Source organism: Lygodium microphyllum, chromosome 3 (assembly GCF_053477565.2).
Source record: "Lygodium microphyllum isolate KBCC chromosome 3, Lygodium_microphyllum_v1.1.10, whole genome shotgun sequence".
Lineage (NCBI taxonomy): Eukaryota > Viridiplantae > Streptophyta > Polypodiopsida > Schizaeales > Lygodiaceae > Lygodium > Lygodium microphyllum.
Genome location: NC_141137.1, coordinates 173665830 through 173692832, shown reverse-complemented (window position 1 = coordinate 173692832; position 27003 = coordinate 173665830). Strand labels below are relative to the sequence as shown.

Genomic DNA, 27003 nt, shown 5'->3' with positions numbered 1-27003 from the left:
TATATCTAAGTCATGTCAAGGTCAATTGGTCGAGTTTAGGTCCGGCCAGTTGGGCCACTTAGATTAAAAATCAAATTTTAGGTCATTTTAGGCAATCTGGATTGAGAAGAAGAGAACGAGCCTCGCCCTGCGAAATCTTCCGGAGCTCACTACTCCGTGTATATGTGCTTGTTTTGCGTGCCATTTGAAGCAGGTTCTTCATCTCTCTGAGCTCTTCACTCCTATGTCTTGCATTTTCAGTTTTACTGTGTATGCAATTAGTTGTGGATGGGATTAATTAAAGTGTTAATCTTTCTGTTTAGTGCGATTTAGCCATGGGTTAGTGAGCACTTGTCAGATAGGATTGTCCTTTACTTATTTAGAGACCAAGACCTAGCCTCTCCTTGTGTATGACTCTAGTCCGACCTCCGTCCACCACTTGACACCTGCGTGGATGCTTCCATGCTCTAGCCAGGTCAGCTCCGTTCTCCGGATTGATACATTTATGTTTCTGGAATTCTTTCTACCTGCGATGACCCGTAGAACATTGGTGCTGTTGCCGGGGACAAGTGCCTAGGCTAGCAGGAGATCGGAGTTCGTACACGAGCTCTTTTCTGTCTCGGATTCCCACCTTTAGCAACGTCTTGTGTAGATAGGTCAGTTAGGCAGGATTTAGCTATCTGATGCCTGTCTGATTTGTTTATACATGTTATGTGCTTATGGGTTGATCAGGTCCATGTGTGCATGATTGGATTGTACACTATGTGTTCTGATGCTGCGTGATGTCTGTGTTTATGTTTGTAGGTAGGTAGGATTTAGATTACTTTTTTTTGTTTTAGTTGGATGTCTTTTACAGCTTTATTTCTAGCTTAGGGTAAGTTAGGATTTTCACTCACGTCTTCCATCTCCGTACACCCACACATCTCGTTTCACTTTAGTCTGGACTCGCATTCATCTCACATCCATACCAGTCCAGCTTTGAGTTCCCAGATCGATTGTGAGCACTTGGGTTGTTCAGGGTGTTGTATCCTTTGGTCCAGTGCTTTATATTTGTGACACGACCCTATGCTTGAGATGGTCCTCCTCATACAGTGAGATGGTTGCTTGTATTTTTGTCTTGTGAGTGCCCATGAGATGGCCCAGGCAGTTGTGAGATGATCCGATTGCAATCATAAGACGGCACATACGGCCCATGTGTGTTATACTTTAAAACAACCCTAGCCTTGAGTTCATTTGAGATGGCCTAGCCTATTGCAGACGGTCTTGGAAATGCTAGGAGACAGCCCTCCTTGTGTAGGCTTGAGACGGCCTAGTTTATGTGTACTTATATGGCCAGACAGCCTCGTGAGACGGCCTTAGCACACTGGCCTTGCACACTTTGGGGTGAGACGGCCCAACTGGTCATTCAAGATGGCTAATGTACTTGGCATCAAACGGCCATGCTGCCCTTGGCCAGACAGCCTCGCTTCGTGTTCTAGCTGAGACAACCGCTTTCCAATCCCAAACGGCCCAAGGCCGTTTAGCCCTCAAACCTCAAAATAGCCCAAGGATGTTTCACCCATAAGTCAGACGGCCCTCTTAGGCCATCTTAGCATACACATCAGACGGCCCTCCTAGGCCATCTGATTCTCAAAATCCAGACGGCCCAGGCCATCTCACGCTAGACGGCATAGGCCGTCTTGCCCAAGCCCTCAAAAGAAGTCAGACGGCCTAGGCCGTCTCACACGAGATGGCCCAGGCCATCTCACGTATCGATTTAGCCATCTTCAAAGGAATCAGATGGCCCTAGGCCGTCTCAAACGAGACGGCCCAGGCCGTCTCGAGTACATACGATGCAGACGGCCCAGGCCGTCTCGACCTAGATGGCCCAGGTCATCTCATGTTAACTACAAGGCAGACGGCCCGAGCCATCTCATACGAGACGGCCCAAGCCGTCTCACATCAGAAGCTAATGAGATGGCCCAAGGCTGTCTCACACGAGATGGCCCAGGCCGTCTCAAATTAGTGGCTTAGCCACCTGAAAGCCACACAATTTAAACTTCCGTAAAGCATCGCTTCGAGCATAAAGCCACCGCTAGAAAGCACAACGCATCGCACCCGGCAAGCCGTCAGCATAAAGCAACAATTGGCATAAAGCATCGTCGTGAGCCTCAACCCAAATGAGCCTCGACCTAAAAGCAACAAAGTGAGCATACGTAAAGCGCAAATTGGCCCTATAAAGTCGACAACCTCCCTCACCTACCAGCGGTTGCATCGAGATGGCTTGGCAGGCAAGGTTGGGGCTAACCTTGGCTCGACACTTGTGACTGAGAGCACCCCAGACGCGACGTAGTGCATACCTCCAAACAATTGTAGGGCTGTTTCATCTTCCAGATGGCCGAGGACTGTTTCACCTCCAGGCCCATACCTTGACCCAGCCTGTGCGCCTCCAAACGGCCCCATACAACCAAAACAGCCCGAGCATCTAAAACGGCCGGGGCTATTTCCTGAGACAGCTCTGCTTCAATTGTGTTGGGAGATAACCTCCTGATCTTACTCTTGCTCGAGATGATTGGCCATCTAGCAAGGCTAAAAGCAGGGTTAAAGCTCGGACTCCCCGATGAAGCAAGCTCCGAAAACTTCTCCAAAACGCTATAAGTCTCGTCCCGTGAGATTACCATCTGTACTGGCATCATACAAGACCTAAACAGGTAATTGTCCAAGCTCTGGCAACTTGAAATTCTCACTAGCATAAGAGCATCACTGCACTGCATGAGTCCTCCTCAGTAGAGAGTTCTCTAGTGGACTCAGGTTTTAAAAAAAAAAAAACTTTAAAAGTTTGACCATTGGGTGATTGTAGGAGAGATTGACGGGGATTGCCCAGCTTTAGGAGATCCTAAAACCACCTGATAGGCGTGAGATATCTTAGGCTTGGGTAAAAACACCATGGTTAGGCATTTTAAATGCTAAGCCCAGACTACTGTGTCTACATATGCACTTTGTTTTTGGGTCTAAGACTTAGGGATTACCATACCAAAGTTGAAAAAAGAGAAGGCAAAGAAGTCTCTTAAGCTGTGAGTCTCCAGTCTTTGTGAGTTCCGAGGTAGGACTATAGTAGAAATAGGTGGCCTTCTAGCTGACTGAGGAGATCCTCCTAGAGGTAGAAGTCTGATCATTAAAGAGGTTCTTTATTGACTGATTGATAGGTCCATGACCTACATTTGAGTACAACTCTCGGACTCAAAACTCAAAAAACTATTTTCAACCTGTGGGATAACTCCAGAACCTGAACTGACTGTTGTGGGAAAGACTAAGGCATCCATGCATTAGCTCTTGGACCCAAAGAAAGGGTTTACCCTTGAGGAATGGTTGATAAGCTGACATCAAAGTAGAGAGGTCAGGTGAGTGGAGAGCGGGTGGAATAGCTATTTGAAACTTCTAGTTCATTCATTGAGAGCTAAAACTTAGTGAACACATACACAAGTCTGACTTAGAAGTAAACTGAAAAGGTTGCTTACCAAGGGTCAGGGAAAACAAGGAGTAGGCTCACAACAAAGCAAATCGAGCAACATCACAAGAGAGTCAGGTCCCACTAGATTCTGACCTATCAAAAAATCGACAATTAGATCTGAGAATTGAAGGCTAAACTTGAAAACAACACGAGGATTTGAGAGATAGGAAACTTTGAGGTTGCAAAGCACGCAAAAGCATAGGCGAGTGGTCTATTGGTGCAGGTGTCTAACCTTGAATTGCAGGTTGCAGTCAAAGCTTAAGCAGCATAAGAGGTTATCGAATTGAATCTGCATCAAGTCAAGTCGGAAAACTCAAGTGGTCTGGGAAATCCAAGTAAGTTCCTAAACTTTGTTATTGAATACATGTTCTTACGTTCAGGATTGGTAAGTCTGGTAATCAGTTTGAAAAGAAAACCCAAAGTAGGGTATCAACTGAGGAGAGTGTTCACCTCTTTAGTGGACTTGAAATTGTGCTCGAAACTTTAGAAAATCAGTTTGAGACTTCATCTGAAATGGCATCCCAAAGTATGAACCCCTTTGCAGATGACATAATGGAATTCGGTCCTATGGCTGAATCTTCTAGGCAGGGATTCCGGAATTTCAAGATGGCACTGACATATTTGTATGACAATGCCCATGGTGCCAAAGTGTATGGGGACCTGCTAGATCATTTATGTGTAAAGGTTGAGGATAGTCCTACCGATTTCCTACTTGAACCTCAGGTAAATTATCAAGGGGATCGGTACATAGGCAAAGACGAGGCTATGTATTTAGTCACCCTCAAGCCTGATGAAATGGATAAGCTGGAAGAAGTGCCTTCCAAACGCCCTGAAGTCTACAAAGAGACACCTAGGATGCAAAGGGCAATGGAACCGCCATCCCCCATCAGCCTCAATGCAAAGTACGTTAACTCAATATTTGTCCAACGAGCATTGACTGATGATACATCCATTGGGTTGTATTATATGGACGATCCGAAATCCCAGGTTAGAGTCTTTTATCGGGCTATCTATCCTGTGGGAAATACCTTGACCAAGTCCAAGGTTTTGTATGCCTATATGGACGAGATGTCTCCTCCTAATGTGACATTTCAAGATCGATTCAAACAAAACTTTGAGGCTATCACAGAAAACAATGCAAGGATGTATACCTACAATGGTTTTTCGGTCAAGAAATCACTATCTTCGAAGCTGAAACCACAAGAAAAACCACAAGATGCACCTGCATTCGAAAACATCTTCGGAAGTTTGCCAGACGAGAGAGTGAGAGTGAAGAAGTCAAGTGGATTTAATGCCACTAGGCTTTCAGTGAGTGGAGCTGCTTACCCAGCAGTCTCATCAGCTACATCATTACCAACTAGACCCACTAGTGGACTACCATCGGGCAGACAGCCAACTCCGATGACATATAGGATAGGACAACAACCTGCGGTGCCTATGGTAGAAACACAGGTGCCACTGAATGCCTCAATGTACATGGGAACTCAGAATCAGCAAGGTGGTTATCAGGTCAACCAAGGACCGTACCAACCACAAAATTTTGGGCAATACGGATTCCCACAAGCTGCAAGAGGTTTCATGCCACCTTATGGGCAATATCAGATACCTTTCAACCCAAGGGCACTGAGACCATCCCAAGTGTAAAAATGGGTGGGAAAGAAATTTAGTGGAAACGGAGATGCTTACAACCATGTGGCTCTATTCACTCAGGTGATTAGAGTAGAGTAGGTTAATGATTTTCGGATCCAATATGAAGGGTTTGGACTAACACTAGAAGGAAAGGCCTTGACATGGTTCAATACATTGGACCATATACGTTTCCATAGGATAGATGAACTCACAAAGGAGTTCATCGAGGAATTCACGAAGAGCGGGATCAAGCACAACACTGTTGGCATGATCCACAGCTTCAAACAGGCAGAAAAGGAATTTGTCAAGGATGCTGCAAACCGCTTTAAGGAATATATCACCAGATGTCCAGCACCCGAGTTGCCAACACAGGAGAGGTTATTCTCCCTCTTCCTGGAAGGGCTCCGAAATAAGCATCTAAAGAAATATGTTTATCTAAAAAGGTTCACCACGATCGAAAGCTGCGCCAAAGAGGCAGTGGACCTAGTGGATAACTGTGAGTTATACGATGATGACGAACCTGAAAGCAAACCGGATTCCACTAGTGTCGCAAGAAAGAGTGAAACAAGCCTAACTCTTGAGAAACCCCAAAAGGATGCTGAGGCATTAGCTGAATACCTGCTCAAAAGGTTAGGTCTTCCTAACACTAATCAGCAGAATGTGCCTTAGAGACAAAATGTCCTCAGACCATATAGATGTGGATTGTGTGGAGGTGACCATTCCACCTACCAATGTCCTTCTTACCCCACACAGAATCCACCTCCACCCCGCATTAGTAAATGGTGTGCAAACTACAAATGGTACACCAATCACGAGAAAGCTGATTGCAACTACCGCCCTAGAAACCAAAACCCAAATTTCCAAAGACAGGGCGTGCAGTATCAGTTGCCACCACCGCAAAGATATCAGGTTGGTCAGCCACCACAAGCCTTGCCAGCTCCTGAAAAAGTCCAATCGGTACTAAGTCAACAACCACCTGTACTGAGCAATCAACAAGCGATGGTCAGATATGTACAGCAGGCTGGTGAAAGTGAGTTAGCCATCGTGCCAACCATGCCATATTATGAGGAGGACCTTGATAGTGAGGAGTACTCCGTGGAAACATGGCCATCAGCACCACATCAAACACAAAACATGCAAGGTTCTAAGACCAGACATCCTGATCATTTCTCCATGAATCAAAAGACCTTCATGTCCATTGCAGGCGGTGGTTTGCAAAACATGAACCAAAGAAATATGCAACCACCACGGGGAACAGAACCGAGGCAATCAATCTCTTATTTCAAATGCCATGGAGACCATTGGGCAAGAGATTGTCCTCTGAAGAATAACCTACCTCAAGGCTACTGTGTTGATTGTGGCCTTAAACATCTTTTTACAGATTGCCCAAATCACCCAGACAAAAGAAACCAAATGCCAATCAACAAGATAGGGGTGATCGGATCTTTGTCCACATTGAAAAGTGAGCCTATTGTGCCCATCAATGTTGTTACTAGGGCACAGGCTAAAAAACAAACTAAAAACCCAGAGGAACCTAAAGGAGAATCAGGCAAACCTAGTACATAGGAAACTAAAAGCAAATGTGGGTCATGGAAGGCCAGACGTGCTAGGCGGAAGGCCAGAATAGCAAGGGAGAAAGAGGCCAAGGAAACTCGGGAAACTTTTGAGAAACCACAACCTAAAACTCAGCCTACTTTCCCACAAACCCAACAACCACCCCTGGAGTCATCTGTAACATCCTGTGGATCTGTACTTGTGGATAAAGTCTTCAAACCATTGCAAGCAATGTTAGAAGCCTTTGAAGCAAGACTAAAACCCGGCCAGACCCAGGAGGAAAGATGGAGAGCTTATCCGGAACTAGCTCTCGAGAAGGAGAGGTTGCATATGTATACACAACTAATCAAAGTGGTACAGGCTTTGATAGAGAAATCCTCTCCGAATGCTCCATTTGTTACACCTCAACCTGTACAGCTACCAAGTAAACCACATGACTTGGTGCTCGAGCCAGAACGCATGAGAAAAGAAGAGGGTAAACAAGTTGTAATGCCACCAACTGATACCCCCTCCTCAAGTTGAGAACTCTACCGATGAGATCAATTCCATGGTGCCTGAGATTCAGGATCAATGGCCTCAAGAACTATGGGAAGAGGTCAGACAGGCACGGGACGGAAGTCAGACATTCGACTCTGCTCCCTTTCATGAATTTGATGCTGGTCCACAAACATTTGGACAAGAACACTTATCCACCAATGGGGATATAGGGTCGGATGGGTATGAACCCTCCAAGGACGATGCTTTTAAAGCCCTACCCTCATACCTAGGGGAATATAAGAATGCTTCAATCATTCGGAAGCTCCCTTCTCAGTGGAGAGATGCATCTCCAATCAAAGGCTCAAATAGCATGAAAGAAATGCTAGAGGCTCAATTGCAAAGCACATTGCAAATTGCTGAGCGTTTGAACTTAAAATTAAACCTGGAAAATGAGAAGGAGCTTGGCCAGACAAATATGGGATTGGACAAATCTGACAATGATGTTGATGCATCCACACGGGCAAATGTCAGGCCAGCTCCCATTAACAAGGTTGGTGAGTACTATGAAGGTGAGGATGGAAACACCCACCTGCCTGTTGAGCACAAAAATGTGAATACCATGGCGATACTCGACAGTGGTGCCGGTGTGGCCATCGCCACTAAGCAGATATGGAACAAGTGGGGAAAGCCCGCTCTAAGGAAAACACGCATGAAGTTGCAATTGGCTAATGGATACCTTAAGAGCCAATTGGGTTGCTCGAAAACATAGTAGTCACATCATGTGGCATAGAATATGAGCACACCTTTGTTGTGGTAGATTTCGAAAAGAAATCTGCGTATGACATTATCCTCGGGCGACCTTTCATGAGACAACTCAAGCTGATTCAGGACTGGGGATATGACTACATCTATCTACGGCAAGATGGTGTTACCACTCGGATAAACACCAAGGATCTAACATACCGGGATGTTGCTAGGACACTGGTGGAAGATTTTGAGTCAGATACTCAAGAGTCTATTGTTATTCCATCGTGGAAGAATGCCAAAGCACCCCTATGGATGTGTGGCGTGTCAGACCAGGGTAGTCTGCATCCAGATGACTGTGTGTTTTATCGACTGATAGAGGATGAGGTGTACATGCCAGATCCTTTTCCAAAAGAGGAATTTGAACCTCTAGAGTGGAGTCATCTTTTAGCAACTTTAGATGTGTGTACATTTGAGGAAACTCCCACAAAATTCTGTGATGAGAATGGATATGACATCATGACTATCATGATGGTCAATTGCATTCTTGAATCAGATAAGAATGTGGAGGAACCAATTTAGGAGATCAAGACACCCGGATGTTCCATCCTAGAACAGATATTAGGAACAGATGGACCGGCTCTATGGGAACGTGCGGCTGATGATAATTTCCATCAGAAGCCAATCAAGCACTTCCATAGATGAGGAGATCTTATGTGATGTCCCTGATCTAGGAAAAAGTCTAATCAGGCCGACCACGATGCACATGGAAAGACTAGAAGCTACACAAAAACAAGGTGGATCAATCTTAGAGAGGATCCAAACGAATGATCATCCAGTTCTATGGATGCGTGCGCAAGATGAGATCTCGATCTGAGATGATATCATCACGGAAATAGATGAGGAGATCATTTGTGGTACTCCAGCACCAATGGATCTCAGTCTCGAGGACGACGAGAAAAGTGAAACATCAACTAATGAGACTGAACAAAAGGTTGAGTTCAAGGAGAAATGCTTACTAACGAGGGATGGTAGGAAGAAGTTGTTTGACTTCCCAGGTCAAAAACTTCCATCAAAACCACGCCATAAGCATAAAAGAGAACGTCAAGAATGAAAATGAGTCAAGCAAGAGATCGAAGCTCCAAAATTCGACAATAAAACTCACTTCCTAATGCACGTAAATGCAGAAGATTGTGTCAAAGATGAAATCTTTGGAGTGTATAGGAACAAAACTGATCACACCCAGAAGAAACGTTGAAAACCTTGCTCGATCAAATCTATACACAAAAAATTGACTGAGCAAGCGCCATCTGAAAAGTCCAAACAGCCAAAGCTATCACGCTTGGAACGTAAGCAACATTACAATGAAATGAAATGTTCGATTCAGAGAGAGTGGAGTACGGAATGCGACACTACTGATGAGGAACATAATGCTGATGGCATCAGTGTACCTTCTCACTATAAGAGGTATACTGTTGAAGAGAGAAAAATAGTTCTTCAACAGCCTGTCTGACAACAAATGGCTCTGAATCAGTCATTTGATGGTCCTAAGGATGCAAAAAAGATAGATCTTGCCTATCCTAGAGAAGAACTAAAACCAGCGTATATTGCAGATGATCTAACCCAGGATAAAGAGGAGGAATTGATTGCAACACACAGGAATATAGGGACGTCTTTGCTTGGTCATACCGAAACCTAAAAGGAGTTGACCCAGAAGTATGCCAGCACACAATCCCTATGAGACCTGAAGCGAAGCCAAGAAGGCAGCATCCTTACACGTATAATGATAACTTCGGTCAGAGGATCAAAGAGGAGATAGATCGGCTAGAGGATAAAGAGGAGGAATTGATTGCAACACACAGGAATATAGGGACATCTTTGCTTGGTCATACCGAAACCTAAAAGGAGTTGACCCAGAAGTATGCCAGCACACAATCCCTATGAGACCTGAAGCGAAGCCAAGAAGGCAGCATCCTTACACGTATAACTTCAGCCAGAGGATCAAAGAGGAGATAGATCGGCTCAAAGAAGCTGAATTTATCTATGAGGTCGAACACACCGATTGGGTGTCACCCATAGTGGTCGTCCCCAAGAAGAATGGCAAACTACGAGTGTGTGTAAATCTCAAAGCAGTTAATGTGGAAACCATACGTGATAACTACCCTCTTCCAATTACTGACCATGTCCTAGAAAGGGTCGCTGCTTATAGCTTCTTAGATGGCTTCTCAGGCTACAATCAAGTGGCAATCAAGCCTGAGGATCAACACAAGACGGCCTTTGTAATGGAATGGGGCATCTTTGCCTATAGAGTCATGCCGTTTGGTTTGACTAATGCACCAGCCACCTTTCAAAGGCTGATGAGTCATGCTTTTAGCAAATACCTCCGAAAATTTTTGGAGATCTATATGGATGACTTGTGTATGCATTCGATCATTCGAAACCAGCATATCTCACATCTTAGGCTTGCCTTTAAAAAATATCGGCTTTATAGGATTTGCCTGAACCCAGAAAAATGTGTTTTTATGGTCAGACAAGGCAAAATCCTAGGGCATATTGTGTCCAAAAACGGAATCTCCACTAATATGGACAAAATAGCAGTGTGAGTAAAATTGTCTATCTCGAGAAATGTGAAACAGATACAGTCTTTCATGGGACACTGCGGGTACTATAGACATTTTATTGATATGTACGCAATGATAGCCTAGCCTCTTTACGCATTGATTGTAGATTTCAAGTGGACTGAGGAGTGTGACGGAGTATTCCGAAAGTTGAAAGAGGCATTGAGTTCAGCTCCAATCCTCAAGGCACCAGACTGGAATAAAATATTCCACGTCCATATTGATGCTAGTAATTTTGTGATTGGATGCATTCTTGCATAGCCTGGTGACGGATACATAGACTTTCCAGTATGCTATGCCAGTCATCAGCTGAATACTGCTAAAAAGAATTATACAACTACAGAGCGAGAAGGACTAGGGATAATATATGCCATGAAGAAATTCAGGCATTATCTGCTGGCTAACAAATTCACATTCTTTGTGGATCACCAAGCACTTTTGTACTTGGTTAATAAGCCATGTAATACAGGTCGCATAGTAAGATGGTTTATCCTCTTACTAGAGTTTGATTTTACCGTGGTTGTCAAAAAGGGTAAGACCCACCAGTGTACGGATCACATATCTAGATTAACCAATGGTGAGGCACCTATTGGCATCAACGATGAATTGCCGGATGAGTACCTATTTAATATAGAAATGGTCCCTAAATGGTCAGAAAAACTCATCCCTCTTCTAACTTTTGGAAGAGTTGATCCAGAGCTGAGTCTATTTGATACAACTCATTTGATAGAGAAAGCTGCCACTTTCCAGCTTATTGCAGGTAGGTTCTATAAACGGGGAAGTGATGAGGTTTTGAGACTATGCATCGAGCCATATGAACAAGACTCATATATATCAGAAGCCCATGTGGGTTTATGTGGCTGGCATTTCTCAAAACAGCAAATAGAGCAACGTTTGAAACGAATAGGTGTTTATTGGCCAACTATTTCTGGAGACATCCATCACTATATCTCCAATTGTTTTCAATGTATGGCTCATAAACCCATTGCTCATTCAACATTGTACTAAACGGCCATTGTGCCCATGTGGGATAAATACATGGTAGATTATCTGGCCACAAAGGATCTACTAGAAGACATTCCAAAGGCACAAAAGAAAGCTATTGCGGTTGAAGCTGAATCGTATGCCTTCATTGGAGGTCAATTATATAAGCGTGGTCCAGATCATAACCTAAGAATATGTGCTGCTGAGAATGAGTATATTGATATACTTGAGCAGGCACATAAGGGCATCACACGTGGCCATTTCTCAGCCGAAACAACTGCCAAATCCATTTTAGCTGCTGGGATATGGTGGCTTACACTAAACTTGGATGCCAAGGCTTATGTGAAGGCATGTGATAAATGTCAAAGAACTAAGCCTCCAATCACACGAGATAACATGCCATTGAGACCTATGATGGGAGCACGTGCTTTTGCCAAGTGGGGAATTGACTTTGTTGGACCTATAAACCCACCTGCACATCGCACCCATGCTTAATATATTATTGTGGCAACTGATTATCTCACAAAATGGACAGAAGCATAAGCTACAACCAAGGCTGATGCTCGTACAACTGCCAAATTTCTGTATAGACATGTCTTTACAAGATTTGGTCTACTAATAGAGATTGTGAGTGATAGGGGCACTCATTTCCTGAATGAGGTGATTGAAAATCTGATGGATGAATTTATGATCATCCACAGGAAATCAGCACCCTACCACCCACAAGAAAATGGTCAAGCGGAGAGCACAAACAAGATTCTATGCACTGTGCTTACTAAGATCGTGAGCTCTTCAAGATCCGATTGGGATCAAAAGTTGCATTCCGCATTATGGACCTATAGAGTAGCCTATAAAACCGCCATTGGCACTACACCATTCAATATGGTCTATGGCTTGGATGCAATACTCCCTCTTGAATTCTTGATCCCCACTCTATGAGTAGCCAAGGATCTTTGAGTGGAATGGATATGTCTTTTCATAAAGACTGATGTAGTTAGAGAAGCTAGGAGATACACGCGTAAAAGCAATCATTGGGATCTATGCCCAGAAAAAGAGGCAAAAACGATTCCATGATGCCCATATTGCCACGAAGAAATTCAAAGTGGGTGATCTCGTTTTAGCCTATACTCTTAAACAGAAGCTTGGGAAGCTTTGTAAACATGGAATGGGCCCATTTACGATCAAAGCTCTCTCCCCAAGTGGGGCAATTAAACTTGAAAATTTAGACGGCACGAAAATGCCCAACTGGATCAGTGGATGTTGAGTCAAGCATTACATGAAACCGCTAACCACTGATATGCTTAAAAATTTGCATGCCTCGAAGCATAGAATGTTCAAATATTAGCAGCTCATTGAAGATGCACAATGGGGGTCCAAAGCCAAGAAAAGACATCCCCGAGCCAGAGTGCTTAAAGCTGATGAAAACTCCGTGAATGCTACATCCATAGAGATCAATGAAGCACAGGTGACAACTGAATATGAACCAGATGGACCTAGTATGGGAGATGACAATTCGAGTTTAGGAGAGTTAGACCCCTACATCCATGTCCAACTAGGTACCAATCTTCAGTCTCACAGGAGGCCTTAATTGACTCAGGGGCCACACACAACTCCATGGCAGAAGATATGTTCAACTGCCTGGAAGGTGTGCAGTTGATACCATCACATGTCCCGTTTGTTGGATTCAATGGATCACGTGTGCCAATACAAGGATATGCTGACATCCCAATGTCCATCAATGGCATTGAGAAAATTCATCGATTCCATATCTTACCATCACAGTCCTTAGTAGAAGCAGTGATTTTAGGCAAACAGTGGCAACGGAAGAATAATGCCTACCTGGATTGGGCAAATGATAGGGTTTATTTCGATCTTAATGGTCAACGCTCCTACTTGCCCTTCACCACCAATCTAGATTTTAGAGTGATGGTTTCAGAGGATGAATGACAGGTTCAACTGACTGACAGTCCAAACAACCAAGTGGTTGTTACACCCAGGGTACAACTTCCATCCAAAAAAGCTTATGTGTGGGTACTTGATGTGACCACTACTGCATCCATTGAAGAGGTAACCCCAGTCACATTGCATCAGATGTCTCCATCTGATTCCTTTGTGTCTCTACCTACACAAGTGGTGCCACAAAACAGGGTTACAAAGCAGGTCTGGAGACCTAAGAAGTCACAGTCAGTAGTAACAAAGCAGATGTCCACACAGAAGTCAAAGGTTTCATGTGCTAAGCCTCTACAACAAGTGTGGAAACCCAAGTCCACCCAATTGCAATCCCTTAAGAAGCCCACAAAGCCGGTGTGGATACCTAAATCCACCAATACAGGCTCAACAGATTCACCTCTTAAGGCTCCAACTTCATCAACCCAAGAAGATTGCCAAAACATACTTATGCTCAGCAATCATGTACCCCACGTCCCACTACTCGCCAAATCTGGGTCCCAAAATCCTTGCTTCAGGCACAGTTAGGCCGGAGTGTAATTTGGGTTCCAAAAAGAACTCCAAATTCTTTGAAAAAAGCCTCCCAAACTCAAGTGCCAAAACGCAGAAGCTCAGCCACCATGTCTCCACCTAAGGCTTCACCCATACATCAGATTTGGATACCCAAGGTCAAATCTATTCTGCCTATGATTAAACAGGTTTGGGTACCCAAAACTACTCCATCCCACATCCCAAAGTAGGCTACACCATGCCCAATGAAGCCTCGCCCTGCCTAAACCACCAATAAGTCTACTCAAGTTTGGGTACGAAAAACTCCATTAGAACATCCAATTGCTCAAATCTTTATGGATGACTCAAGTGAAGATGCGGAACTCCAAGAGTTCTTATCTCTACTTGACCAATGCCTCTTCATCAAAAGCCCATGAGCCAATCAGGCTCATGACCCCCATCTAGCACAGCATTTTGTTTTGAACTTGCATTGTCTAAAATCATGCTGTAGGGCCACATTACATGGCCATGCATTAGACACTTTGTTCAAATCCTATGCACATGCATGTATCCACCAGTCGCCAAGGGACGGCTCCGACTAGGTGGGGGGAGGCATTCTAAATGCGGATAAGCATTAGACACTTTGTTCAAATCCTATGCACATGCACGTATCCACCAGTCGCCAAGGGACGGCTCCGACTAGGTGGGGGGAGGCATTCTAAATGCGGACCCGTAAAAAATAGAAACATCTATTATGGGCATCGCTTTGGACTTAATTTTTCGTTTGACTTTGATTCTTATTTTAATGCCCATAGATATCTGCATCAGAAAGGAGACTATGCTATATCTGATCCCCATAGCTGTGTGTATATAGCTTTAAATGGGAGATGACCCTAGTTGTTGTTGCAGGCATTTTTTCCCTCATTAGGAGGTTTTTTCCCCGTCACGTATGTACATAAATAAATTAGATCTCGTGTGTTTATTTTTTAGTTTATTTTACTTTTTTGGCAAATAAAAGAGCACGGATTACACTGCACTTCAAGGAGATATGACCAAAATAAAAGATCACGGATTACATTGCACTTCAAGGAGATATGATCAAAATGACGGAAGTTAATCTAGACTCAACAGTAGATAGATCTTCATGACCGAGAGAATGAGATGGAAACCAGCTGTATAATGGACCAAAAGGTGGTTTAGTAACAAACAGGCTACAGGTGAACAGGATGGAACGGAAAAAATAATGCTCTGAAAAAAATAAAAGAGGTTGTAATACTCATGTAGGGAAAATTGGTAAACGGCTCTACATGTAGTGGTCAACCAAATGCCAAGATTATGCAGAGAAAACCGGTAAATGGCTCTGCATAATAAGGATACAGGAGCGTTCACTAATCACTAGTTTGTTCTAACTGCTAACTCACAAGCTAAAAGATTCGAAAGTGATTATGAGAGACATGAGGCTAACTTATCTCATTTGCTGTTTCTTGAGCAGCATGTCAACTTCAACGAGTCAAGGAAGAGAAAGACAGACAAGGAACCAACCACCATTGGAGATGGACCAACAAAAGATCCGGATAACAATCCAGAAGTTCCTAAGTCCGGAGTGCTGCGACAATGCGAAGCGGACATTTATCAATCCTCCTTTGTGGATGACAAAGGTCTATAGCAAGAGGTAGTCTTCATGCCTGCAGAAGTTCAAGTCATTGAAAGACAGTCAAATTATCCATAGAGTTGGCTTGAGTGAACACTTTGCACTACCTCCTTGTGGCATTGATATCAAGAAGGCATGTCAACTTGTCTCAACCTGGGATGAGTTTGATAAAGCCATGTTGACAGGACAGCATGGAAAATTGGGCCAAGTGACAATACATGTATCCACCATCTCAAAAGCTTTACATATCCCAATGATAAGAGATAAAGTTATATACAGACTGCCAAATGAGATCATAGAAAAGATATTCAAAACCAAACACGCAATACACAGAGTATTTGAACATCTATGGGATACATAGTTGGAAAGGGCCACACGGTTATGTATGCAGCATTTCACTGTGACAAAACCTGATAAGTACAACTGTATGACCACAAGGTTTGTCTTCACAATGTATAAGGGACAGAGGGATAGGAGGAAGCCATATGATTGGTCTTCTTACCTCATAACAGAATTACAGAAGTTTGCTCAGAGGAATCAGCGCAAGAATCAACTCACACTGCTTGCAGGTGAGATGCTTACGAGGATTACATATCATGTTCTCAAGATCAAGGAGTTGCCAAAAGCACCTCTTCAAGCAGAAGTGGCACGAATTAGCGAGCTAATGCTAGAGGAGTCACCGAAGAGGGTGCCGAAGAGGAAACCACCAACTCCATTACCCATTTCCATTCACTCAGAATCGGCTGGAGAAGATGAAGAGGAAATAGAAACAGACGCTGCTGAGGAGGCCCAACGCCAACAAGAGAGAGATCAAGCTCAACAAAGAGAAGATGAGGCATCTGAGTATACCTCCTCAGGAAGGTATGCTTCTGCTATAAGAAAAGGTAAAATGATCTTGGAGTCCTCAATTGAGCGCTCTCCTGAAACTCGAATCAAAAGGTGACTTGACAGATAGCTAATGCAGACGGAAGCCACATCCTCACGACTTATAATCCCATTGTCCCCTGCCAAAGAAGTAATACCAACTCCGGGAGTCTGGGTTATAAGTGAGGAGCTAGAAGAGACAAGGGCAGAAGAATATTCAGAGGAGGAATCACTTCCAGACATCCCCATATCTTCACCCCAACTAGAGCGTCAACCACACGGAGCAGAAGAACTTGGAGTATTGGAACCAAGTGTTACTTGTGGAAAGGATGAAGAATTGCTACAGTCACTTGTGGAACTTGAAGATATTGATAAGCTAGAGAACACCCTTGCCATTATCTTCAACAACATGCTATAGAAGAAGAAGACGGATATGGAGAAGAGTCTTAAAGCTCTTCAGGAGAAGGATGCAGAGAATGAACAGTTAAAGCAAGAGGTACACTCCCTGAAGCAACAGCTTGAGGAGAGGGTACAAGCACTTGAAGAGGTCAATGCAGAGCTGTTGAGAGACAAAGGGGATCAAGAGGCTACCAAAGATCTCCTAGAGTGGTATAGAATACAATTCGAGACCTCTCAGAAGTATGTTCATGATCTGGTTGCCAGATGAGCTTCCATATCTCCTGCAATATCCACATCTTCCACAATTGAGTCAAGACAAGAAGTGGCAAGGCTACAAGCTATGAGAACACTATGAGCAATCACAGAAGGACTTGAAAAAGGCACATATAGAGGAGACAGCCAGATTGTAGGAGTAATTACACAAGTACCAACAAGGTCCACCTCCTCCTGTTGCAACAATTGAATGTGCTGTACAACCTGAAGAAGGATCGCCTATATTCTATATTCATCATTCACCACCACCAGCTGAACCACATGTGGAAGAGTAGCCCAGGGAAGATGGGGTATATACTATGTCCCCTCTATAGATGTATCAATATGGTTCTTGCAGTATATATGCTAGGAGGAATGCAGAGTGGGAAGAGAAAGTCTATGAGTCAGTATGTCACTCATACTTGACTACTAAAGACCTCGAGGAATACATTATGCCATCACTACCCTATTCATTGCTCAAACGGGATCATGAGCTATATGTGCAGTAAAATCTGATCTCAGATGATCCAACTAAGGTGGGTGGCTACTATGATACGCCTGATGAGGCATTCAACATGAGTGCCTTCAACAAAACCCAGCCACTATGGAGAAGGAAGTGGTTCAAGGAAAACCCTACACAATTGGCATGGTACAAAAGAGCACCTAGAGCCCTAAGGATTGATCCATCCTACTGTCCCATCAAGCGCAGGAAGACCTGGGAAGACTATGAGCCTTTCCATGCTAGGAATCCTTAGTGGCTCAACTATCCAGCAATGCCAGCACCCAGAGGCGATCCAACAGAGGATTATGTCATCACAACCATGGACAAATATGTGGTAACACTCAAGGATGTACCTGATTTCACATGGAAAATGTTTATTAAGATCGTGAGAATGTTACTGGCATGCCTCAATACTTTTGAGCGTGCAAGCGATATTGGGGACAAGTGGAACAGGTTTCCTGAAGGTAAAGATGGCATGGCACTTAATTTGGAGTTCATCAATGCTCCACCAAAGGAAATCCTATATGGGTTCTATGCCAGGGTGTCCTTTCTACCTTCACAAGTTTCTTCGAGATACATACCAGTATCTTTACGCCCTTCTCCAAGTTAACTAGCAGGTTCCTGGCGTACAGTGCAGCCGAAGTAAACAATCCAATCCACGAGATCATCAAGACTGATGAACAAAAGAAATGTGCACAAAAGTATCAACGAGCAGCAAGTGAGCTAGCAGCCTACTTCAAGGCAAATCGTCCAAGGCTTTCCAGACCACCAGCGCGTCCGAGGACGTATGCAGATTAGGTGGGGGGAGTGTTCCAGGCAAGACCGAAGCAGTTCCTAAAGTGCTAGAAGATGTTGAAGAAGTTTCGAAATGACTGTCGGGCACTAGCTTTTAAAATTTGTAAAATTCTCGGTGTTGACCAATTGTGGGCTCGACCATCCCGAGTTGTAAAAGCCGATTAATTATTATGAGAGTCGGGGCCCAAGTGCTTCCAACTTGTAAATAACTTATGTCTAAGTCATGTCAAGGTCATTTGGTCCGACCAGTTGGGCCACTTAGATTAAAAATCAATTTTTAGGTCATTTTAGGCAATCTGGATTGAGAAGAAGAGAACAAGCCGCGAGCTATGAAATTTTCTGGAGCTCACTACTCCATGTATACGCACCTGTTTCGCGTGCCGTTTGAAGCAAGTTCTTTGTCTCTCTCAGATCTTTACTCCTATGTCTTGCATTTTCAATTTTACTACGTGTGCAATTAGTTGTGAATGGGATTAATTAAAGTGTTAATCTTTCTATTTAGTGCGATTTAGCCATGGGTTAGTGAGCACTTGTCAAATAGGATTGTCCTTTAGTTATTTAGAGACCGAGACCTAGCCTCTCCTTGTGTATGACTCTAATGCGACCTCCGTCCACCACCTGACACCTGCGTGGATGCTTCCATGCTCTAGCCGGGTCAGCTCCGTTCTCCGGATTGATACATTTATATTTCTGGAGTTCTCGCTACCTACGACGACCCGTAGAACACTTTATTTCTAGTGCATGTGGATGAAATACTAAGGGCCCATCAAGAAATCAACCAAGGATAGATCCCAGAATCCCCAACAAATTCTAAATAGGAGACTCAAGGAAACCAAGAATTCAAAAACCTAAAGGTATGGTTGGGTGAGTAGGAGGAAAAAATGGTTGGGTGAGCAGGAGGAAAAAATGGAGCACAATTTTGCTAGAGTCAAACAAGATCAGCTTGAGCAAATCAATCTAGAAGAAGAAGGGAAGAAAAAATGGTAAATATTAGCATAGAATTAGAAAATTTTAAGCAAGCATTGATATAGTTGCTAAAAGAATACAAAGATATAATTGCATGAATGTATGCGGAAATGGAGAGCATAGATCTCGAATTCTATTAGCATAGGATAAATTGGAAGGAAGGGACCATCCTAGTATGACAATAGAGATACAAAATAAACCCTAACTATGCCAAGTTGGTGAAGGATAAAATAGACAGGTTTTCTACGAGAGGGTTTCATACATCCAGTGGAAAAGGCTACATGGATATCCCCCATAGTAATAGTGCCAAATACAAGCATGAAAGTCAAGCTGTGTGTGGATTTCCAAAAGCTCAATGCTACCACAATACCAAATTCATTTCCTCTACCCTTCATAGAATCATTGTTGGATACAGTGGCTAGCAAAAAATTATATACATATTTGGATGGATTTGGTGGGTACAATCAAGTCAAAATGGCCTTGGAAAATCAAGAAATAATAGCTTTCATTATAGAATAGGTAGTGTTTGTGGCTACAATCATGATGTTTGGGGTAAAAAATGCACTGGCCACTTTATAAAAGATGGTACAAGTAATCTGACAGATTTCATGAAGGCTTTTGTAGATGACTTTAGTGTAGTAGGGGAAAAATCCAAGCAATACTTCACCTCAGGCTATGTTTGCAAAGGTACATAGACACTAGGCCCAAACTAAACCCAGTTAAGTGTGCCTTTGCTATAAAGTTAGGGGTACTTCTAGGACACATCGCCTCAAAAGAAGGGCTCACAATTGATCCAAGAAAAGTCAAAGCAATAATGAATATGGCACCTTCTACTAACATCAAATAGGTAGAAAGGTTCATCAGGAAGGTTAAATGGCATACAAGATTTGTGAACTATTTGGCTCATGTAGTATGTTCCCTATATAGGCTAACAAGAAAGGATGTTGTATACAATTGGACCCCAAAGTGTCAACAAGCATTTGATCTGCTAGTGAAAATGTTGACCATAGCTTCGATGATGGCTAGCTCATATCAATCCAAGATTTTTCATGTCTAATCAAATGTATCAAACATAGCCTTGGAAAGTGCCTTAATGTAGGAGAAAACGACATGCTACATGCAGCCCATATTCTATTCTAGCAAAGCATTGTTGAAGATAGAAAGTAATTACAACACCATGGAAAGAGAAGTACTTGGAATGATATATGCCATTAGCAAGCTCAGACATTACCTATTGGACAACACATTTGTGTTTTATGTGGATCATCAAGACCTCGTGTACATAATAAATAAAGCATTTTTAATAGGCAAAATGGCTAGATGGACACTAATATTATAGGAATTTGATTTTATAATACAACACATGCTTGGTAATAAGAATGTGGTATTATACTTTTTGTGTAGGCTACAGCAAAATGTGCATGATCGGGAACTTGTGGATGAGTCGCTAGACACTAGCTAATTCTCTCTTAATTGCTTGAGCAAGGATGATTGGTATGAGAACATGATGAACTTATTAATAGATTGTGAGTTCCTAGCCCAACAGGCAAAGGAAAAGAGGAGACAATTGGCATTGCAAAGCAGAGATTTTGCAATAATAGCAAGACAATTGCACAAAAAAGGCATTGACTAGGTATTGAGATGATGTGCCTTGGAGCATGAAAACACAAGTGTATTAATTGAAGCATACCAAGGAATAGTAGGTGAGCATGCTGGAAGGGAAGCAACACAAAAGAAGATACTCCAGGTAGGATTGTGGTGGCCCACTTTGAGCAAGGATGCATATCTATTCACCAAGAAGTGTGATACATGCAAAGTTAGGACAATCAAATGACAAGGATAGGATGCCCATACACTTGGTGTTACCCTTAGAACCATCATGAAATGGGATATTGATTTTGTGGGACCCATTAAGCCAAGGGCCACACAGTCAAGGTGTGAATACATCTTAGTGGCCACTCACTACTATACAAAATGGTAAAAGGCCATTTCCCTTAGAATCATCATGAAGTCGGATCTTGATTTTGTGGGACCCATTAAGTCAAGTGACAAACAATCAAGGTTTGAATACATCTTAGTGGCCACTCACTACTGCACAAAATGACAAAGATGCCATTACCCTTAGAGCCATCATGAAATGGGATCTTGATTTTGTGGGACCCATTAAGCCAAGGGGCAACTAGTCAAGGTCACTACTACACAAAATGGCAAGATGCCATTGCTCTTTGAAACAATATAGCACAAGATGTAGCCAATTTCCTCTATAAGAACATCATGATGAAGCCGTTGTTGTGCTGTCGCATGTCCACATGAGAGAACCCTCGGGCAATCTGCAACTACAGACTATTGGAGGTCAAAACACACACACGACAAGAACCTTGGCATATGTGTAACATATGTTGATTGGATGGTTATGTATGCGAAAGGTGACGTTCTCATGAAGGCACATGGAGTGCTTGACAAGCTTTGGATTCAGAAGGTCTATCTCTAGGGGGGGCTCTCTTAGATTTGTGGGAAGCATAGCCTTTGAGGTTTGCGATGTGGTCTGGCACGTAGATGCTATTCACAGAGGTGGTGGCCAGGTCATTCCTACTGTTAGGCGTGTTATGAGTTCTTTTGAATGTAACAAGCAAAGAAGAGCCCGTGATTCAACTGGTGATATCTCAATTCAAGTTCTAGAGAAGTTTTTGGGAGATGACCATGTGGATGCTTCTAGCCAAGGAAAAGGAGGCATTTTGAGTAAGGTGAAGTAAAAGGCCAGGAAGCTCAGGAACAAAGGGAGGAATGCCACAAGTTTCTTAAAAAACCCCATGAGCATGCATAGGAGAGGGACGACTCGAATAAAGAACGCCATATGTATACTCCTGGACATGAAATTGAGGATGTTGAAGAAGATTCGGACCTGTGTGACGATGATTATGACCATGAGCAAGAGGATGATAAGATGAATCACAAAGACAATCAGTGTGAGGACAAGCAATTTCATTCCGCCCATGCTTGGTTGACCATGATGATGATGGGGGAGGTTGGAAGAACCCGAAGGTGAATATGCCTGCTAGTATTTTACAAGAGGGGGAAGAACAAAACGAGAGAAAAGGATGCACGGTCTATCGTGAACTGCATGTGGTCTCAAAAGGAGGAGGAGGGCTCATACATAAATCAAAAGGGCTTGGCAATTGGAAGGGGCTAGAAAAAATCCAGCCATAGATTTTGGGGGACAGAAGGATTGCTGGGTGACTGGAGAATCATATGCCGGGTGCCTGCCATTGGAAGGCGCATTCGCAAGAGGATCAAGGCAAAGGAGGGCAACAACGTGTCTAAGCAGGACGGGAAGGCGCCAGATGAAGGTTCTGGTCCGAGAGGGAAAGGCATTCACAAGAGGAAAAGGTACACTAGACTTCAGGACTGAGGCAAGACAGAAGTCAGTGCAGGGTAGACATGAGTCGAAGGCCATTAGGAGGCGGCTTGAGGAAGCCCGAACCTGGGATTGATTCTCAATGAGCGACAAGAAGGCAGTCCTCAGAGAGCAGGCGGATCTCTTCCTTCAAGCCCAGTAGCAGCAATGCGAGAAGCGGTCCTGAAGGATGAGCCGGCCCTGCAGTGAACCAGTCTGAAACTACGAGGCGCAAGAAAGCACGACTTGGTCCTAAGAGGTGAGCCGGTCCTCATTCCTCAAGTATTGAAGGCCACACCTTTTCAAAGTTCAATTTTGATGTTGGCCGATGGACACAAGGGGCCATAAGCAATTGAACCCCTTTGGAAGCCTTAATATTGTTATGGCCGATTCATATAATAGAGGGCCATAAGCAAGTGCAAAAGGAAAACAATGAAGCTGCCTAGAAAACATATACTGGCCATGAGCATTCAACGACGGAGAGGCAAGTACAAGTTCATTGTACTAGCTAGATGATTTTGGGGGAAGTGGCCTAGATCAAAAAAGGAGAACATTAAGAAGGAGAACATTAAGGGGAGTGGAAGAACAGATTGGCAGTGCATCTAAGAGGGAGATGACCGACGTTCTGTGGGTTTTTTCTAGAGGATGATAGACAGACCAAACATTGACTTGCAACCAACACTAGAGGAGAGATATACAAGGCCCCACACAGCTAGAGGATGGTTACAACTAAGTAGAGAAGGTCTGGACCACCTTGCTTGAGCCATGTTCATAGAAAGAGAGAGAGAGTCAAGGGCTCTTGGATCGGTATCATCCCTAGTAAAAGAAGTGAAAGTTGGGGAATTGGCTCCTCAACAACTAAGCTTGTCCACCATAGCTGCTTTAGTGCAATCTTAAGAGGATTCTTTTGAGAAGCCCTAATCTATTTGAACTTTGTAATCATCTAAAGTGTGGAGTTGGTAATCTTGTTGTTCTAAAGCCACTTAAGCTTGTAAGTTACGGACCTTTACACATCTCCACACACTCACTCACTCTCATAGTCAGAAGCCCGCCAGTGCTTCCTAGCAACGCACACACAAATCCCCGACACCGTGATCAAGATAAACACTTCATGAAAGAAGTCCTTCAATAACCCACCACTAAGCACATGATCATTCATTAAAAATAATCTATATACCATCCACATGCAATGGGCAAGTAGAATCCACCAACAAAGTACTTGTTAAGATACTAAAAAAGATAGTGGATGCTAACAAAATTGATTGGGACCAAAAGCTAGACAGTGCATTATGGGCATTTAGAACTTCTTACAAAGTTGCCACCGAGATGACACCCTTCAAAATGGAATATGGATTGGAGGGTGCCCATGGAATTCTTAGCATGAGAATAGCCATCCAGGAAAAATTACCCATGGAGAAATTGTGGGAACACAAAATTCAAGAATTTCTTAGTCTAGAAAAAGCAATGCAAGAAAGTGAATTCATGACAAAGATAATTCAAAGAAGGAAAAAGCTTGGGCAGACCGCCATGAGAAATTCAAAATCTTTAAGAAAGGAGATCAAGTATTGATATATAACTCCTAGGTTGGTAAGCATATTGGGAAGTTATAACTCAAATGGATTGGGCCCTATATAATTGAGGAAGAGATAGCTCTAGGAACATTCATACTCAGAACTTGGATGGTACAATGAACTACACTAAAGCAATGGGGCCGGATTGAAACCATATCATGGACCAGAAGACACTGAGATGGAAGCACCTCAAGTACTCTCCATAAGAACTCAACTTGTGGATGGAAAGTGGTTGAGGGACAAATCCTCGAGGGAACAAGGCAGGTCTCGGAGCATCGTACAAGAAAAATCCAAGAAAAGGGAAAAGAGGAGATAGAAAACAAAACACAAAGTGGAGAGTGAATAAAAATAATCATGGGAATTCAAATTGAAGTAATGAGTACAAAAGGTTTGGCAAGTAAGGAAAACCTTGAGCTGACTACAAGAAATCTAAAGGAAAAGATGTCAATGAATGAACCCCATGATGAAAACCTCAAGAAACACATTGACATGTAAAAGCAACTGAGCAAGCCAAGCAAACAACAAAACAACAAAGACAAGTTTGTGAGTGAGCAAGAGAATGTACAACTAGCTGAATCAATAGAAACCACTATTTGAGAGATGGTATCCAAGGTGAGCAACAAGTAGAAGGTAAATGCCAAACCCATCATACCTATGAAGCCCTCACGCGTCTTGAATATGGCAAAACCAACAAATGTAGAGTGGGAAATGCAATTCGGGTTTCGTAAGGTGATAGTGCAAGATTGGGAGATGTTGTTAGCTCTTGCAGAGGAGCTTCTTCACAATTTTGTGGATATAAAGACTCCAATCTTGCCCATGAAGAATCCTATTGAAGTCAGCACTCAATTAGTGAAATCTACCCTGGGACTACTAGATGAGGGTGCTATGGAACAAGAGAAAGCAGTGGGAGAAGAAGTGCCAAAGAAAAGAGCAATGCATCAAGTAAATGATATTTCAAACGAGGATAGAAAAGCACAGATGCAATTCTATCGATAGAATGTGGTCCTCATGGCCAAAAATGATAACATGTCTACAAAGAATTATAGAAAACTCAAGGCTACTAAAAAGGGGGGGAAGATCAACTGGGCTTCAATTTATGTGGAGAAGCTTTGGGCCAAGAGAGCAATTACCTTGGCAAAAGGAGAGAACACTATTCTACATGCACACCTCAGAGCCTTAACTTTGGCTACTCTTGATGGCTACTTTTGATGATGGTGAAGCTTTGAGGATGTAGAAAGAAAGAAGAACAAAGCAAAAAGCAAAGGATCCTTGTCCTCAAGGATGGAGATCTCATAGCCTAAGAAGCCCATTGAGGGAGAATAGGCATTACCAAAAGGCCAAGAAATATTAAAGAGGCCATAACATTTTGATAAGCTAATATACCTAGACCTTAGTGAAATGAAATAGGCAACCTAGTCAACAAGAGGATAAAAAAGCAAGCCAAAGGGAAAAATGAGCAAGGAGGAAACTGACGAGGGCCTAATAAGGAATTAGGGGAATCTCAACCACATGCAACTAAGAAGAAAGATTTAGGGGAACAACTAAAGGAAGACTCGTATTCCAAAAACAAAGTTTCTAATTAGGTCATTAAAGAGGACCAACGTGTTAAGCATGATGTACAAACACAAGGCGCACAACAAGAGCCTTCCAAGAAAAAATAAAGGGTGGTAATTGATATTCCCAAAGCACAAGCAAAACATCAAGGGCATCTGCAAAGACCCATTAAAAGGAGAGGGGAATTGAAAACCATGATGAAATTCAAGATAAGAACTATCATGGCTAACCTTTAGCATAATCAAAGGGCCTCTATGTTATAAAGGGGAGCATGGCCCAAGGCCTTGATTTGATGGTCAAGATCATGAAGAAAATGGGAGAATGCATGACAAGGACCAAGAAAAGCATGCACATGTTCTTGCAAAACTGGCCAAGGAGGAAGTAGACCCGGGAAATCACAATGTCCTTACTGAGTAATAAAGTCCTTGGCACAAGAGGTGATCATGAGGGATCGGATCATTGTGGTAAGATGAAGTAGCTGAAGGAGATAGATACCCTAAAAGAATAGGCACTAGGGGATAATAAAAATTGGGCTTAGTATAGAAAAATCATGCAAGCACAAATAGAGAAGGTCTAGTCCAAACTAGGTAAAACCAAAGAATATGTCAAAAAACACAGGGTAGAGGCAGATCAAGCAAGGATTGAAATAAATGATGTTAAGGCAACAAAGTAGCATGTAGAAAAATTATATGATGAAAATCTAGAGATATGGAAGGGAGCCTTCAAGGACTTGAATAGTGGGTTGTTCATATTCATTGTAGAGAGAGACACCTTAAAACTTGAAGTGGAAAACCCTCAAATAGGAGGAAGAGGAAGATCAGGATGTGGTGATGCTTCCCCCGAATGATAAGGCTAGACTCCTAGAGGCGGTTGTCCCCAAAAGGTGGGAAAGGCATGGGATATCTCTAGTTTAGAGGCCTAGCGGGGCATGCAAGGTGTTGCCCTGGTGGAATGCTGCTCTCTAGAGGAATATGAAGATCCCTAGCCAAGTGGAGAAGTGGATGCTACTAAGGATGCTAATGATCCATGACAATTACACAATTAGAAGGCACCACCAGGCAAGAAAGAGAAGTGTTGGATTTTGAAAATACTAGCCTATAAGAAGCAAGCTAGCCCCCTTATGGCTTAGCTATGTTACCATGAT

The 27003-nt window shown here is 43.1% G+C and overlaps 1 protein-coding gene across 1 annotated transcript; it reads left to right on the top strand.

The window, feature by feature from the left end:
• Positions 1-71: 71 nt before the first annotated feature.
• Positions 72-18778, top strand: LOC148039199 (uncharacterized). The gene is made up of 3 exons (XM_087675097.1): positions 72-193; positions 15404-16423; positions 16502-18778. Exons 2-3 carry the CDS (start codon positions 15948-15950, stop codon positions 16503-16505), a joined length of 480 nt encoding a protein of 159 aa, XP_087531223.1. The 5' UTR covers positions 72-193; positions 15404-15947; the 3' UTR covers positions 16506-18778.
• The last annotated feature ends 8225 nt before the right edge of the window (positions 18779-27003 follow it).

Bases quoted from the DNA above. Each gene is read 5' to 3' on its own strand.
- LOC148039199 (XM_087675097.1), top strand. From the start codon at position 15,948: ATGCAGCATTTCACTGTGACAAAACCTGATAAGTACAACTGTATGACC.